The 17757-nt window shown below is 35.9% G+C and overlaps 1 protein-coding gene across 1 annotated transcript; it reads right to left on the reverse strand.

Annotated features, from left to right (window-relative positions):
• Positions 1-1927: 1927 nt before the first annotated feature.
• On the reverse strand, positions 1928-17306 carry LOC110030259 (proton pump-interactor 1-like). The gene is given in 9 exon segments (XM_020732885.1): positions 1928-2543; positions 2651-2729; positions 2731-3194; positions 3292-3390; positions 14876-15070; positions 15170-15349; positions 15430-15624; positions 15839-16213; positions 17091-17306. Coding segments are annotated over 8 exon segments (1917 nt in total). The 5' UTR covers positions 16208-16213; positions 17091-17306; the 3' UTR covers positions 1928-2207.
• Positions 17307-17757: the final 451 nt, after the last annotated feature.

Here is a 17757-nt window from a genome sequence, read left to right on the forward strand (position 1 = left end):
TTTTTTTTATGTTTATGTTGGGAGTAATGTATGAATCAAAGCTTTGTACCTTCCTCTATGGTGCTATAATAAAGTTGCTGGCCTCCTTTGCCGAGGATGTAGGTCGTTTTGACCGAACCACGTTAAATCTGTCTTTTTTTCTATATATGCTGCTGTTTTTTTTATGTTTATGTTGGGAGTAATGTATGAATCAAAGCTTTGTACCTTCCTCTATGGTGCTATAATAAAGTTGTTGGCCTCCTTTGCCGTGGATGTAGGTCGTTTTGACCGAACCACGTTAAATCTGTGTCTTTTTTTCTATATATGCTGCTGTTTTTTTTATGTTTATGTTGGGAGTAATGTATGAATCAAAGCTTTGTACCTTCCTCTTTGGTGCTATAATAAAGTTGTTGGCCTACTTTGCCGTGGATATAGGACATTTTGACCGAACCACGTTAAACTCTGTCTTTTTTTCATTTTCATGAGTGCAACACGGAATCCCCATTATAGCTTTCCTCATCCTCCTCAAGGTATGTTGCGGCATTGAAAATTGTATTTTGCTAAAATGTGTTTTTTTAAAATGTGAGACTGAAGGTCGGGGAAGGTGCAACTGAAGGTTCAACAGTAGAATATTAATGTATTTTTTTAAAATGTGAAACTGATGGTTCAACACCTTACAGACAAGTATTATTTGGTGGATGCTGGTTATCCGTTGCAACGAGGATATCTCAAACCATATCCTGATACCAGATATCATATACCTGATTTTGAACGAGCAAGTAACGTTACACGAAACAGAAAGGAGGTGTTCAACGAAAGACATTCCTCTTTGCGAGGCGTCATCGAGAGGACATTTGGGGTCTGGAAGAAGAAGTTTGTGATATTACGTGATATGCCTCCTTACCCATTTCCAAAACAGGTTCAGATTGTAATAGCGACGATGACAATACACAATTATATTAGGCGACACCCGTCTCGATATGACGTTGACTTCCTCAATGCTGAAGCAAATCAACAGGAAATAAAATAACTGAAGACCCATCTGAAAAACAAGATGAAAGTGAACAATCAACCATTTGTACTAAGGAGGGGGAAGGTGCAATTGAAATGGCGGCCATTCGAGAACAAATTACTAATGCGTTGGTTAATATTTGATTGATTTGCAATTTCTTATAATGACAAAACAGTCAAATTAGGAGTGTTTGTTAGGAGATATTAATTTACTTCACTGGTGATGTAATAAATAACTTTATTAAGGATTAAAGCTTTTCATAAATGGTTATGAATGATCATTAATTGCATTTACTTGGTAGCTGTTTAGATTATAATGGGTTTTCAAGAAACTTTTGTTGAATTATGCTCTTAAAAAATTAAGTGTTATCCAACAAAATATGTAATTTTAGATGTTAAATATTTTTCAAAAACTTATGTGAAATGTCCAACAAACCATGATCTCATGATAAAAATATTTTTCAAAAAACTATATTTTTAAAAAACTTTCTATAAATAAATAATATTCTGTTTGAAAATATATAAAATATTTTTTAACAAAATTTTCTTTTTTTTCAAATAGGTATTCGAAATTACAAAAATTTTTTAAAAAATTTTCTATAAAGAAATACTATTTTTCTGAATTTTATGTATTTCACACTCAAATTAATACAAATAAACCAAAAATTAAAAACAGTTTTAACAAACAGGGACAGTTTGGTCATTTTTACATGAAACAGCTGCCCTATAGCATTTTTCCCGCAGCTGCACCAAACAGACAGTCAGCTTCCCCGCAGCCTTCCCCGCAGCTGCTTCCCCACAGCTGCTTCCTGGGGCAGCGCAGCTACAGCTGAAAAGCTGAGAATCTACAGCTGCGCCAAACAGATAATCAAGTCACTGATTAGCGCAGAAGGAAATTGACTCCTGATCTAGAGAGTTCAACATCATAGCGTGAGCATAGAATTAATCAGGCAGATGTCTTATTGTGTCAAAACAAGTTTTAAAGAATACAATAAGCAAAAGCTCCATGTTCCGTTGAGGTCAAAGAAAGACATAAGAAAAAATGATGTCTATAGCCAGCCTGCAGTAGATGCTGCAACAGCAGCATACCTACTGCACACAAACACAACCATGTATAAAAAGATGGAACTATAATTCCAATCTATAAGTAAGTGCTTTTGATAAATTTGAACCAAACTGCAAAACTTGACCTGTATCCTGAGATGCGGTTTTCCAACTCAATGGCCTTTAACGAGAGAATAGTAATATCCACTTACTACAAGCAGAAGAACACAAATTGCAGCAGGAGCTGCCCATAGCCAATATGAATGTTGTTGCTTCTTCTTCTTCAGGATCTTGGGCATTTGGTTTAGACCTTTTGATCGACTACGTGATCGAATTGATTTCTCTTTAAACTGATCCTTACTCTTTTCTGGAGCAGAGATCTCAGTATTCACATTAGTTTTCTCTTGCGTGTCTGGTTCAGTATCCTTGGTCTCAGTTTCTGATTGCTCAGCATCAGCAGGTTGTGAAGATGACCCCCCAGATTTCTTTCTAGCCTTCTTCTCCTTTTCCTGCAGACATGCAAAGATGGCAGGACGGACTCATTAAAAAACTGTCACTAGATATTGCCATTGGCAAAATAGAGAAAAATAACAAAACAAGGGTGAGAAATACGTGCCTTCTGCTTCTTTTCAGCTTCTTTTTGAGCCCTAACTGCAGCCTTGGTAGCAGCTTTCTCTGCTAACTTCTTCTTCCGATATGGCAGACTTAGCCTTGGCAATCTCTTCCTCTCTTTTCATCTCCTTCAGCTTTGCTGGATCAATCTCGTTGGATTCTGAGTGTTTCTTAGGGGACTTGTCACCCACATTAGAGTTTTCAGCCTCACGCACTTGTTTTGGCGCCTCAGCTTCAACCGGTTTCATGATAAATTCTTCCTGAGTCTTGCGGACTTCATGCTTTGGAGGGATTACACTCCCTTTTTCTTTTTTGGCACTGGCTTTAGATGGTTCTTTCTCTGCTTCAACCTTTTTCAGGCTGGAGTTAATTGGTTCTTTCTCTGGTTCAACATATAACGGTTCCACAGACATAACTGGTTTCTCATCAGGGTTTCTCATTCTGCCATCCCTGCTCAACTGCCTCGCATCCAATGAAGACAGTGTCCTTTTTTCATAATCATCCCTAAAAGCTTTACTATTGATCCACTGCGACATAAATTTCTCTACCTGAGATGATTTACGAAGTAAATCATAATACAGGTTATTACAAATACTCAGCTCCAAGGATATGAAAAAAATAAAAAACCTGCACAATAAGACAAACCTCGTTGAAAGAAAGCTCTTTAAGTGCCAATATATCCTTGTTTATAGAAAGTCCCTTGACATTGTTCATGAGTGAACGGTATTGGAAGAAACATGCATTCTGGAAACAGCAAAATTAAACACACCATCAGTAATCAACATTTATCATACTATGTCCCAAAATCAAAGCGTATTGAATTAGCTATGGAAATAAAGCTTGTGAATACAAAATTTCTGAAGACAGTATTTAAATTACAGGTACCGAATTTAAACTATAAACTCCTCGCTATCCAAGTAATTTCCTCATTTCTCTTAAAAAAAGAAACCTCAGAAAAGCAGTTCGGTTTACCTAAGCTAGTGGGACTCTAAAACTGTGTATTCTTACAGGTAACTAGGAAAACATTTATTAAATCAGCTCGAGTTCAAGCTTGCCTATACTTGGCTTGTCGACTAACGAGTCGGCTCGATTATGATGGCCATGCTAATGCCTTCTCAGGCAAGCTGCCGTGACACTGCTCCAGGCATTAATGCCTTCCCTGGTGACCTATTTGGCTGTAGCTAGCAAGCAGAGCTCAAGCTTGAACTTGCATTTTGATAGACGAGCCAAACTCGAGTTAGGCATGACTCGAGCTCGGCTCAACTTGTTTACACCCTGGGGTCAGCAATGTAATGACTTTAAAATTCCTTTTGAACAATATTTGAAGCTAGCATGAATCTTTTGAGCTAATCTCAAATAATTGAGAATAAACTAACAATGAAGATGATGACCTATTGTTGTTACACTGGCTGTTATATGTTTCTAGGAGTTTAAAGTCAAATTTGAATCAACAAACGGTAGAGGAAGCCATGCAGGCAACATTCCTACAAACCATAAACAACAACCTACGGTTTTGCATTCCTGGTTTTAGCCCATAAAGAAGGATCTAGTTCAGCTCTCTCTAAAATTTTGACAAATGACAATACGGATATCTTAAAGAACAGATACGTAGTAGTTAATTCGCTCTGAAATTTTCTCAATATTATAAATTTATGTTATGCAAAGCCTCAACAAATATAAGAGTAAAGCTGAATACATCAAATCTATTCAAACCCTGCATTAATGGAATCAACATTAACTTGGTACACTTTATGTTTATTAGTAGGAATAAAAACATAGTAGCCTTCTCATGTTGGGTTCCCTTGCTATAACACTATCATAAATAGGTCTCTTATTTATAGCATGTGCTATATGTTTAGAATAAGTTTGTCATTATCTCCCAACATTGGAGATGTAAAGCTTTTTATGGTTTAGGTGACCAAGATGCGGGTTTGTAACATACTAATTTTTCTTTGAATCACAGGTACTTTCTTTGAGCCATATGTCCGATTTCTTTTTTCTCCACCAGCAATAAGTAAATCATGCATCTTCAATCAGGAAATTGCAAATTTGACATCCACAAATGAATTAACCAATATGAGAATGGCGATATAACATTTTAAGGATGAGATCATACCATTTTCCATCTGCTAGAACTTTTATTAAAATCTTCCTTATATTAGTAAATTAAGGCTAATTGATATAATGGTGGTCCAGAGAATCCATCACACAGCATAAACCACTGAAGGGTTCATTGATTACTTATACAAAAAGTAATATTTCAGATATTGAACATTTAAGTTCAACAAATATTACCCCTTAAAATAGTTTTAGAACTCTCTCTTCATGCATTTCAATTTCTAGCTTAACCCCTTCTAGGTTTTATACATGCAAAAATCAACTCGAACTACCATGTTGCAATTCTGACGTTGGGTAGTAAGTTAGGTAGGGTTGCAAAATCATATGATTTGACTTGGCATGATGTGATTAGGCAATAAAAAGAATGACTACAATGTAACAGTATATTTCATTACTATAGAGTGTTTAATGTGAAGTGTAGTAGATCTCCCATCAAAAGCACACACAAGCACGGGCATGCTCGTACACACTCTCTTACATATGCATGGATATGCAAGTGCACACAAAATGCATAATATACAAATATATTAAACAATTATAACTTCTAACTTAAAACTAAATGCAATTCCAATCAACCCTCTTCTTATTAATTCAAGAAAATTACAACACTTAGACTAAAACTACATAATATACTGCGGTGGTTCTTATGCTCCTCTATTATTTACATGTCAGATTTGTAGTGTGAACAATTTATCAATAATATAGTAAAAGATATAGGAATAATTTCAATAAATGGCAAGCAATGCATCAATATTTATAAAATAAGCCTGCTAGCCCTATGAAAATTATAAAAATACATGGCAAATGCCACAACCATTTACCTTGGCACAAAGACTGCTCGAGTTTCTTAAATTTCTAACGAAATGCTTGTTTGATTATGGTCAGCTAACTACAGATGACATGAACTTGACATGAGCCTGAAATCAACAGGGAGAGGTAGCAAGCGATGAAGATAGCTTAAAATTTCTCTGCTTAAGGAAACCTCTGTAATAATTTATTCTGAGCCAATTTCACATTCAAATGCTAATATATAGCCAAAATAATTGTTAGGAATGGATGCTATATAAATACAGGTCACAGAAAGCAAAAAATTTCTTTGGTGAGTGTCAGGTGATAATATATAATGTTTTAAATATAAAAAAACTTAAAAGTTAATCAGTATTTAATAGTCATTTAAAAATCTTATTTATTTTTTTACTTTTCACTTGTAAAAATTAATGAAAAAAGTAATTTAATATTCTTATAATTACATATTATATTTTACATTCAATATAAGCTTATTTGCTCAAAAAGTTAAGGCAAATAGATCCTGTCAAATAATGACTAAAGGTTCCAGCACTTATTTTGAGCTGGCCAGCTTAACATTTATAAATAGAATATTTGTGAAAAAGTAAAAATATTATTAGAATTAGTATTAGTATTAATGTTGTTTTTGTTATTGTTGTTGTCGTTGTTATTATTTATAAGTACATAATTATATATATTAGTGTCGCTAAGTTTGAATTAGATAACCAAAACCTCAGGTCACGGGTTCGATCCTCAGTGGCTCTAAGTTCTCGAATATTTAGGCACATGGCGCGGGCTCTCATCATAGGACCTAGTGCATGAGAAATCAGTATTTGGGCCTCTGCCAAATACCATATTTGGTTATCTGAATTCAAATGATCTAGAACAGATGATACCATATTGGCTAGTAACTTACTAGTTAGGGTTTTATTTGCATTAATTTACACATTTGGTTGAGATTGCTGTATATCACGTTGTATTTGCTAGTTAATTTGCACTGAAACAACTAAATATTATATCATTTAATAAAAACCAACTAAATTCTCACTTTTGTAGGTTTAATTTAGCTTTAAGAACGTTTTCCAAACACTTGAGATTTACAGAATAGTTTACAAATTTTATTCTGATATAACAAGATTTGGTGGTGAATGTCACGCTATAAGGGTTTTGGTTTAGTGTTGAATTCTCTTGGACAGATGCAACAAATTTGTGAAAATCAATCACTTTCTTGTGCCATATTCAGTCCTCGGACGCCTATCAAAACATCTCACCCTGAAGAATTTATTAAAAGTAATCTCTCAAAAAATTTTATTTTCTTGAGACCTTGTTTTATAAGAAATTTGTTTATATATATATATATCATCTGTTCTAGATCATTTGAATTCACCCATCAAAAAAAAGTGTAGAATAACGCAAAATGACAATCAAGTACGGCTCAAAATATGATGTTAGTGTTGTACAAGAATTCATTACACATTCAGATGAAAGAAAACTAGTAGAAACACCAAAAGTTTTTACGTAGAAAACCCGGAAAGAAAAAAACCAGAGGGTTTGACCCAGTTGAAGAGATCCACTATAAACTGAAAAATACAAGTAGAGTCCCCTGTCCCAAGTTGGAAAGGGTTATGCAATCTTCCAAACTACAAAGTCGATACGTAGATGAACTTATTATAAAAAGAGAGCGACAGTGGATAGTGATCGATAAAAGCTGACAAGCGGTGATCGGTGACTGGCAGCAAGTGGTGGTCGGCTGTGAAGTGATGCTGAACTTCAGCTCATTCTCTAAACTTTAGTCTTGTTTAGGCTTCAAGCTCTCTCTCTCTCTCAAGAGAAGGTTAGGACTTTATTTATAGAGTTCTGATTGAAATTAACGAAAGAAAATAAGCCACTCAAGTCAGACGGTCTGGAGAGATTCCCTCAATCAGATAATATTTGATGGAAATTTGAGTGTCTTAACGATGACAGAATTGAGCGATCTTGGGCTCGTTAGATTCTTCTTCTTAAAACGCTCGATTCGACTATAAACTCGCTGAATTCGACATCCGTTTGAACTTCCAAATATGTCGGGGAAACTTCCAAAATAAGTTTAATGGTCTGTTCGAGCTAGATTTAGTTTGGATTGAACAAATTTTGGTACCTTTGGATCTCACTCATCGATCTGGTCAGTTTGATTGTAAGTTTGTTGAAATCAGAGCTTCAGATGACTTTTATTCGAAGTTCGAAAAATTTCTTCCCAAAAAATCATCCCAAGTTCCGTGATATGCCTTGAGATTCATGCCGGAGGATGGGAATTTATTGAAGACATATTAGTCGCCCCCTATTTTCTGACGAGACCAATTTTGTCGTCCAAAAATATTAAAGTAGTGGGCCCTTTTTCATATGAAAAGATGAAATTATATATATATTCATTTTAGAGAAAATTACATATATATATATATATATATATAGATATATATATATCTATATATATATATATATATATATAATTCATCTTTTCATAGGATAATATATAATACTTTTATACAAAGTAACAAAGTTTTCCCAATTTAGTTGGCCATGCATACTTTCCTCCAATGCTCCCATCCGCGTTAGAAAACCCTTTGTAGCGCCAAAAAAAAATTTTCCTTCAAACTTGAAATAGACAGCATGCAAAAATAGAGAAAAAAATATTCTCATAATTGGGAATGACGGACAAACGGACAATAAAAAAACATATATTTTTTAATTTGGAAGGAAAAAGACGAAAGAATTTAGGAAGATTTCGATTTTATTTATTTATTTATTTATGAAGCATTTAATCACTAAAACCTTTTCGATTGTATAAATAGAGGCCGAAATGAGAAAAAAAAAATTCAAAAGAGGGAGTAGAAGAAAAAGAGGGAGAGAAATTTAGTCCCAAGAGAGGGAGAGAGAGCGGAGAAGAGAAAAAAAGAATGTCTTCATCTCTGCCAGCAGGCGATCTGAGATTTCCACTTAATCCTTCTTCTTTCGCGAAGACGCAGAAGAAAATCGTCTTGAACGTTATCCCCGACCCTGCCCAACAAAACCTCCTGAATTTTATTTCGCTATTTTCTTTTGTAGATAAGTAGCAGAAAGTCGTCCTGAAAGTTATCCCCCATCCTGCCAAGTAGGACCTCAAAGATTTCCTTTAGCGGTTTTCTTTCTTGGAGGAGCTAGAGAAAGTTGTTCTAAAGTTTATCCTTTACCCAACCCAGCAGGACCTCCAGCATTTTCTTTCGCGATCTTTTTTCATGGAGTTGGAGAAAGTCATTCTAAAAGTTATCCTCGAACCTACCCAACATGACCTTTAGGATTTCCTTTCATGATCTTCTCTCGTGGAGAATTAGGAGAAAGCCTTCCTGAAAGTTATCCCCGAACTTGTCCAGCAGGGCCTCCGGGATTTTTTTTCGCAGTCTTCTCTCGTGGAGAATCAGGAGAAATTCGTCTTGAAAGTTATCTGACCCTACCCAACAGGACCTCCAGGATTTCCTTTAATGGTTTTCTTTTGTAGAGAAATAGAAGAAAATCATACTGAAAGTTATCCCCGACCCGGCTCAACAGGACCTCTGGAACTTCTTTGCAATCTTCTTTCTGGTTGCAGTGCAGAAGAAAGTTTTTCTTCAAGTTACCCCTGACCCAATCTCGCAGGATCTTCAGAGTCTTCTTTCACGATCTTCTTGCGGGTCGTGGTGCAGAAGAAATTGTCTCCGTCCTTGCCCAAGAAGCGACTCGCAGAATCTTCTTTATTATTACGGTGAAGAAGAAAGTTGTTCTGAAAGTTATCCCAAACCCTGCCCAGTAGAACCTCCGGGATCTTCTTTCATGATCTTCTTACGAGTTGTTATCATGCATTCCAAGTGAGATTCCTGTCGCACATTCTGGAGGCAATTAAGAAATGGAGTTTTTCGAATGCACTTTTGGAGGAGATTTCATGCTTTTGTGGAGGCAATGTCTGGATAATCTCGTCCACCTGAAGATCAGCAAAAATACCAAAATTTTGAGGAGGCGATCTGCCACCACTTGAAGATTCTGACCTATTGTGGCCATTATATCAGTGTTTGTTGATTTTACGACTTTTTAATCATTTGATGTAGCATTTGTAGATGATGACAATGTATTTCCTTGTAAGTCTTTGTCGTTGCTTGTAAATTTGCTTTTCTCTTTCTTTTTGACTTATAGTTAATCAAATTCTACGATGATGTCGCCCAACTTATGGGACTTCATTGTTTTACTTCTAGGGTACATGTTGAGGTCGACCTCTAGGCTTCTGCCTTCTGAGGTTCCTTTGTTTCTCAAACATGCGAAAGTCTGTAATCAAAGTTAGCAAGGACACTATATAAAAAGGAATCACGTACCTTTTGAAACTCGTGTCTTCTTATGTTTGTGTCCTCTTAGACTTATATCTTCTGAGATTTATGTCTTCTTAAGCTTATGCCTTTTAAGAGCTTGAGATGTGTCGGTATCTTCTAAGACTCGTAAAGTTCTAAGGAATTTGATGTATCTGTGTCTTCTATGACTTATAATTTTCTGAGGTCTTTGAGTGAAAATTTTGTCAATCATTTGCTCTCATGGAGACTTTTTAGCGAGGAACTTGTCCATTACTAGCTTCCTATCAAGAATTGTGTCTTAGGCTCTTCTTCTAGGGGAATGGTAGCTTACTATCAAATTTTGTCTTCTGTGCTCGACTTCCACAAGTATCATATCTTCCCATCAAGTTCTGCCTCTTGGACTCGACTTCCAAATACATGATAGCTTCCCATCAAGATTTGTCTTCTAGGCTTATATCCTAGGAGCACCGTAGCTTCCCATTGAATTTTGTCACTTAGGCTTATAGCTTTTCTTCGAGACTTGCCTCTTAGGCTTGTCTTCTAGGAGCACCGTATCTTCTCATCGAGTTTTGTCTCTTGGGCACGACTTCGAAATGTATGTGTGGAGACTTTGTCTGCCACTACAAATGTTTGACTTTTCCTAGGCTATTAGTCGAAATGCGTCAGTTTGATGACTGTAGATTGTGTTAGAGCAGAATTGAAAGGAGAATTCATAAATGATGCAAGACCTGTCTTGGGTTGTATATCTGAAGATGCTCGACAAAATTAACCAGTTATGAACAAGGTCATATAAAATCATCAAGGATGGTTGACTCGTCTCAGGTTGTTGGTTGAAGTTTTTGTTTGACAACTATAATATGTTTTTGAAGAGTTCTAGAGAAATTTACCAAATATTTTTGACCTTTCCGAAGTTATTAGTTGAAACTTCTACTTGACGACTAGTCTGTGATGCAAAAGGTCGAATTGAATCCCCTTGTGATCAAGCCCAGAAGAGGTGTCAGAGATGCTCTGCATTTATTAAGACTGAGGCGTAGATCATAATGGACTGTATGTTCTTAAATATATAGTTGCACCCATACTCAAGAATGATATTTGGCAACTTGCTAGCTACTGCTTTTGAATTTGTTGTCCCTCGACAAGGGTATTTTCCACACGAGCTTGTTAAAAATCTCATGTATCGAGCCTTGAAGAGATTGGCTTCCTGATCTGGTTGAAGAGAAACTCTAGTAAGGTGAGAGGATGCTAAGAAAGCATTATTTGTGATAAAGATTGCCTCTAATCTAGAAGTGATTTTCAAAGACTTGTTGCCTGAATGAAATGTGCGATGATTAACCTATCACGGCCGTGCCCGGGGCCGTAACATGATCAAACTTTGGAACCGCAGTGAAGTTGCCCTCCATCCTGGAAGAAATTGTGAAAGACTGTATCTACATAGAATGTAAGAAGACTATCCAACTACAATCGCGCCCTGGACATCAACGTGATCAACCCTTCGAGACTGCAATGAAGGTTGCCCCTCACACCGAAGAATGATTTAGAGATGATCTTCAAGATGCAAAAAAGATTCTTTCACCGGTTGGATGATCATCATTGGAAAACAAAGTAGGGGCTCAATGTCTTAGAGCTGAAGACAGCGTCAAACGAGAATTTGCTTCCTACAGACGACGTCAAATAGATGTGTGCTAAAAGGTTCATGGTGATAGAGTATTAATTTAACGTCTTAGCAATGCACGGAAAACCATCACACAAGTTATTAAGGCATATGTGACCAGCTACAACTTAGTGGTTCATAGCTTGTGCAGTTCCCAACTTGGGCCCTTCTAGCCTACGGACATCATTAGCTTGAACGGGGCATGATTTAACTCGAGTTGGACCGATTTTGGTGCCATTGGGTCTAACTCGTCGAACTGAGCAATTTATTGTTAAGTTTGTTGAATTCAAGGAAGTGGATAACTTTAAATCGAAGTTTCAAATTTCATATCCAAAAAATCGCCCTGATATCCATGTCATGCTTTGAGATTCGTGCCGAAGGATGGAAATTTGTTGATAGCGTATCAATTCTCAATAATAATAATTTTGTTATGATAAAAATAATTCAATGGAATAAAAAATGAATGGAAGAAAATCATATAAAATGCAAATGACATCTCAAAGTCGGCATCAATCTGAAAACAAAACCTTTAATTTATACAAAGATGATTTTTATTAAAGCTTTGTTTAAGAAAATAAAGATCAAATTCTACACCTTGCCTGCAAAAAAAAAGCATATGATGCATTGCTTAGCTAAAATCTAAACTTGTCATATACTATTGTTATATACTAATGTTAGACCTTCTATCCTTATTTTGTGTCGTTAAGCTCCATCCTATATTTCTGTATTATGATTTATAGTTGTAGGATATGAATGCTCAAGCAAAATTATCATAACGCAACTCTAGCCTTATTACAAAAACAACACCCGACATTGTCAATTGTCAAATTCTCGGCCAAATATCAAAATTCAAATTAAAAATTAAACCCATATCTTTTACTTGTCTAATTCCCAATACTTTGATCATGATTCGTATAAACGCATGGGTTATATGGTTCATTGTCTTAAGGTATGTATTAGATCTCTTAATATGCATGATCTTGGCGGGATGTGCATTAATTTTCGAAGAGTAAGTGCCAATGAAGTAACACTTGCCAATTTCAGCTACTTTCGCAAAACCAATTCATCATAATGTCTAAGGAACTGTTCATTAAAATTTTATGCCACCTGACATCTCAATTTTATGCCATGTGACAATCTATTAAAGGGGCGCCATCAATTACCTTACCCCAACAATATAGTGTTGTCTTCACGTAAACTGATTCCTCATCCATTCTTGTTAAATGCCATGTGAGGTGTTAAATCTATTTTGCACAAAAACTATTCATACAACCTTTGGTCTAACCATGTTCATTTCAATCATTCCCCACTAATTGTTCTACTCATATTATTGGTTACATGCACAAAACATGTAAGCCTACTTTTTACTAGTTTAGCTTTAATAACCGCAATCCCAACTAATTGAGTTGAGCCGCTTCATGTTATTATTAGTTACTTTGATCATTTAACTTTATCATTCTTTCATGATTATAATTTTTTTGCATTAAATGCATGTTCATGAGCCTTATACATGGAGGCCATTTAGATGAAATGAGCCTATTATTGGAATGGTGGATTAAAGGAAACCTTCCATCTTAATTATATTCCATTCTCTTCCCTTTCTCTATACTCTCCATGATTAGCTAAGTCATGACCTCTTTCTCCATCAGTAAAGCAAATGATCATAATCTCACCCTTTTCTCCTCTCATCAACAGCCATCATCTAGCTTCTAACTCAATTACCCTCTCCAATTGCAGCAGCATTAAGCTTTCTGACCACATAAAAATTTCAAGCCACAGGAGTTAAAAGTGGATGAGATTAACCGATGTAATGGCGGCAAGGATCAGTTTAGCATTAGAGTGAATTTTCCTACTTGAATCAATGCTCATCTCTTTAATCTTAGTATATTTTTACTTAGAAAACTCTACTTACTTCACAGTTCAAGTGTTTATCGATTCAGCCCAGTAATTTGTTGATTTTTGTGTTAGTTGCTCACTATATGTTGAGTTCTTGTCATGTTAAATGCTTAATTATTGTGTTGAAATGTAAAGCCTGCAAACCAATTTAACTAACTCACTCATAGCTAAATGTTTTGTCTGCTTGCTGTTGTCTAGAAATTTCATTGTTGGTCAACCAACTCAAGATTCTATCATTAAAATGCCTTGAATAACTACTGTAAGTGGCGATCTATCGGACGGTGATAGACTGTTCAACATGATCTAATTTCCATTTGCATGGCTTAATACCTCCCTGAAGATGAAAAGGAACAATAAATGTGAAGCTAATGATTGCCGTGATCAGAGTGGGGAGTTGAGGTAAAAGATGATCAACAGCTCAAGATAAAACATAGGTTAGCCATAACGAGAGAAAGAGAGAGAGAGAGAGAGGGCGGTCATGTCTAGGCAAGCCATAGAGAGCAAATAAAATCCTTCGCACCTTATTCGACTCTCCTCTCTTCCCTCTCCTTTTCATCTCCATGGATACAACGCTATAGCCTCTCTCCCTCTACTAATTGGTGTCTAAGCCAAGTACCATTCTCTCCCCTTCTTTTACTCTCACCCCGAGCCATCCGCTGACCCCAACCTCACCTCTCAAATTACAAAAGCCTCTTGAGCTCAAAATCGTCTTCATCTCTTTGGAGGGCTGAAGCAATGGGAGGGGAAACAAGATGAGGTTTAGCAATCCGTCATAACTGGATCAATCGAAGCCCATATCAATGTTGAACCTAAAAGAGACATTGAATTGGATAAAAGTTATTTAAACCAATGATGCAAATAATCAATACTAAATTCTAAACTAACGTTATGAGGAAAAAAATCACGCCTGACCATAAATAAAAGAATAGTAACTATAAAATGAAGTAAATAAATATTATTATTTTTTAAACTACTTTGAAAGACAAAGAGGATCTGTCTGTAAAAACAACATTAGTACGAGAAACATGTATTTCCTAAATGTCCCAAGTAACATGACTGGAAGCCAACAAATGATTCTAAATGGAACTTTAAAATCTTCTATTCATTTCAAAAAAAAAGAAAAAGAATAATCCTTTTATTACAGTACAGTTAAAAATTAAAAATTAGAGTGAACTGATATATTGGTATGATTATATATAATTAGAAAGCACTCTTCGCTCAATGATTACTTTCAGGAAGCTATGCCGCCATCAAATAGAGATTCAAGAATTAACATTATAAAATATTACATGCTCAGAGAGACGGGCTCCACAAAAACTGTTCATTTTGCTATTATATAATATAAAAATTAATGGAAAGTTAAAAATTGCTATTTACGCTTATGAAAATAAAAATATTTATGATCAAAATCATGATATCATGTCAAGTATGCTTATGGATCAGATTTTACCAACTCATCTCGTTCCTTCCTTAGCAAGGTAAATGCCTGATACGCCTTGTCCCTAGCTTCATTGATGGCTACTAGTTCATTTTGTAAGGAATCAAGCTCCGCCCTTACACTATTTAGCTTTTCCTCCAGATGCTGGATTTTTGACCTGATTCCTTGTTGTTCTTTTCTTGCTCCATCAATATCAGCGCCTATTAGCTGAAATTTTCAGATTGATTAGAAACTCAAATTCTAGAGCATGCAAGAATATCAAACTAGGTCAAGATGCATATCAAAGTGCATCAAAATCAAACTCACTTTAACTTGATCCTGGATGGCATCTCTCTGACCATAAGACTCTTGAATTTTAGCCCTCAAGGCAGCATTAGCAATAACTTTCTCCCTTGACGCTTCAAGTTGTTTGATTTCTTTAAGCAGCTGTTTCTCCACAGCCAAGGTATTGCTTTCATGTTGAATGCAGTACTGCAAGCTATGGATCTGTTGAAGAAAAATCAGGTGTTTTGCTAATGTGCTAAAGAACTAGAAACATTGCTTGAAATCAAGCAGCTAGCACTCACAGTTTCATTAAGCTCTTCCTCTGAAGAGCACAACCCTGCACCTTTTTCTGTTGCAGCATTTTTTGTACCCCGAAGCTTGCCCAAAGCAGTTTGAAGAGGTTCCATTTCCTTTCTTTTTCCATCCATAACTGCCCGGAACTGCCTTTCTTCTTCTTGCAATGGTTTTAATTGTGAGATCAGATCAGCTTTTTCAGACTACAAAAAGTCACAGAATGTCTTAGTGGTCATGCAACAGATAATCACATACCATTAGAGAAAAAGTGCCAGTTTATGCTAAAAAAAAAAAAAGCCAAATATGCTTAAGAAACACTAACAGTGCATAAGGTTATAAACTTTTCTGCTTCCAATATCATGAAAAGAGAAGATAAAATGTATGAATCGGGGATTAACTAATTAAATTATAACCTACCCTTTTTTCCCTCAATGCCTCTGTGATCTGCATCCGGGCTTGAGTTTTCCTTTGAACCTCCTTATCAGCATTTTCTATTTTTGCTTTCAACTTTGGATCCTCATAAGATCTGTATCTAATAAAATAGAATTCATGTGTTGGCTTATCTTCAGGCCACTCATCTATAGCATCCTTAGGGACCACAGAATCAAGCGCATGTTCAACTTCTTTAGTCTCTCCATTCACCATAGTTGAACCATCCACTAAATCAGACTTGTCTGAGCCATCAGCCTTATTAATCCTTCTATTTCTTTCCACACTTCCATCCTCATCAATTGCAGTTTTTGCCTGCCCAGGGGTGATATCTGCCCCGAGTACTTCCATAACCATTTTTTTCTGCCAAGGTATTTGGGAAGAACAAAAATTAAACTTGAATGAAATCACTTAAAAACTGCTGAAATGCATAACATTATGAAGCTCTCAATATATGTAATACTCTTTAAAGTAAAAAAATCAGAAATTTGAATCATCTCTAAAAGGCACTCTCCTACAGTGTAAATTAAGAAAATCATTCATGCAACTACTTTATATGGATCTGATGATGGCGGGCATATGGATGAAGACATGCCAGTTCTATATAAAATAGAGAATGTTAACCAGGTGGTACCATAAGGAGCCCTTTTTTTTTCAATAGCCTATCTACAGACAAGTTGATTTACATTAATAAACTGAAATATTGATCAACGCCAAATATTTTGCTCGTTCAAAGATTTTTTTTTTCTATAACTGAAAAAAAAAAATGCATTAAACAATTACCCCCAACATTTGCTTTTCATATTTCCAGGAAGAAAGAAAACACGGTTATCTTCAGCATTTATCTACAAACAATATGCAGTAAAAACAAACAAAAATCACCCAAACAAAATCGAAAGAAAGCTGTCAATCTAGGGGAAAAAAAAACTATGGATCATGATACAAAGTAAATTAATGTTTCTCCGAAGAAAGATAAGACTCTCACGAACAACAGCACCAACCAGAATGAAAGCTCGATTACCAAAAAATTCCAGCGATCAGACAATAATAAGCTGGAAATTCCAAAGGTTAGCTACGTCGACCCAACAAAAATCCGTTCACCTACCGATCGCGCAAATTAAAGAACAGCAGAGAAAAGGAAAAAAATAATAAGAATAAGAAGAAATTTCTCACCTTTTACAACGTATCGAATGAATAAGACAGTTAAATTTTAATAAAAACGGCGATGGTTATTTCATACCTTAGATCGAAGATGATCGATCTGTGAGGAAGGGGGATTTCCTTAAATGGAGAGTGCAGAGGAATATCAGATCTCCCGCCTCCCCTTTCTTTCAAAGATCACAAGGGCTAAAACTGGAAAGCTATCTTCCACCGGAAGACGCACCAGAGAGAAACGGAGATGAGTTGAAACGAACCTTTTAGAGAAAAAGATCTCCAAGCATGGTGACGGAATGGGTTTGAGCCGCGGTTTTCTTTGGCTTTTACCTTGCTCCATTGTCCTTGGTCCACTGGAGTTCCCTAACAGGACCAGTAAAAAAGACCATAACTTGCAACACAAAGTATAAAACGGACGCGTGGCTTTAATGGTAGATTAGTGGTGGGTGCCAAATCATTTTAGGTCTGCGTGGCGGATCGGGGCAGGAGATGCTAGTACGGAGGCAGAGCGGTGTTCCTGAGGAGGACGGCAGAGTGAGGGGAGAAAATTCGAGGATTTTCTTTTCCATTTTGAAAAATAGTTGAAAAGGTGAAGTCAATTTGCACTTCTAAGCATAAAACTAATTCCATGTATTTTTTATGTTAGCATTAATACCATTCAAATCTTTCCTCGCAACAAAAAGGATACATACTTAAAAAGAGAAACACTTTTACATACAAAACTAGCAAAATATTATATATATATATATATA

This window comes from Phalaenopsis equestris, unplaced genomic scaffold (genome assembly GCF_001263595.1).
Source record: "Phalaenopsis equestris unplaced genomic scaffold, ASM126359v1 Scaffold000690, whole genome shotgun sequence".
Lineage (NCBI taxonomy): Eukaryota > Viridiplantae > Streptophyta > Magnoliopsida > Asparagales > Orchidaceae > Phalaenopsis > Phalaenopsis equestris.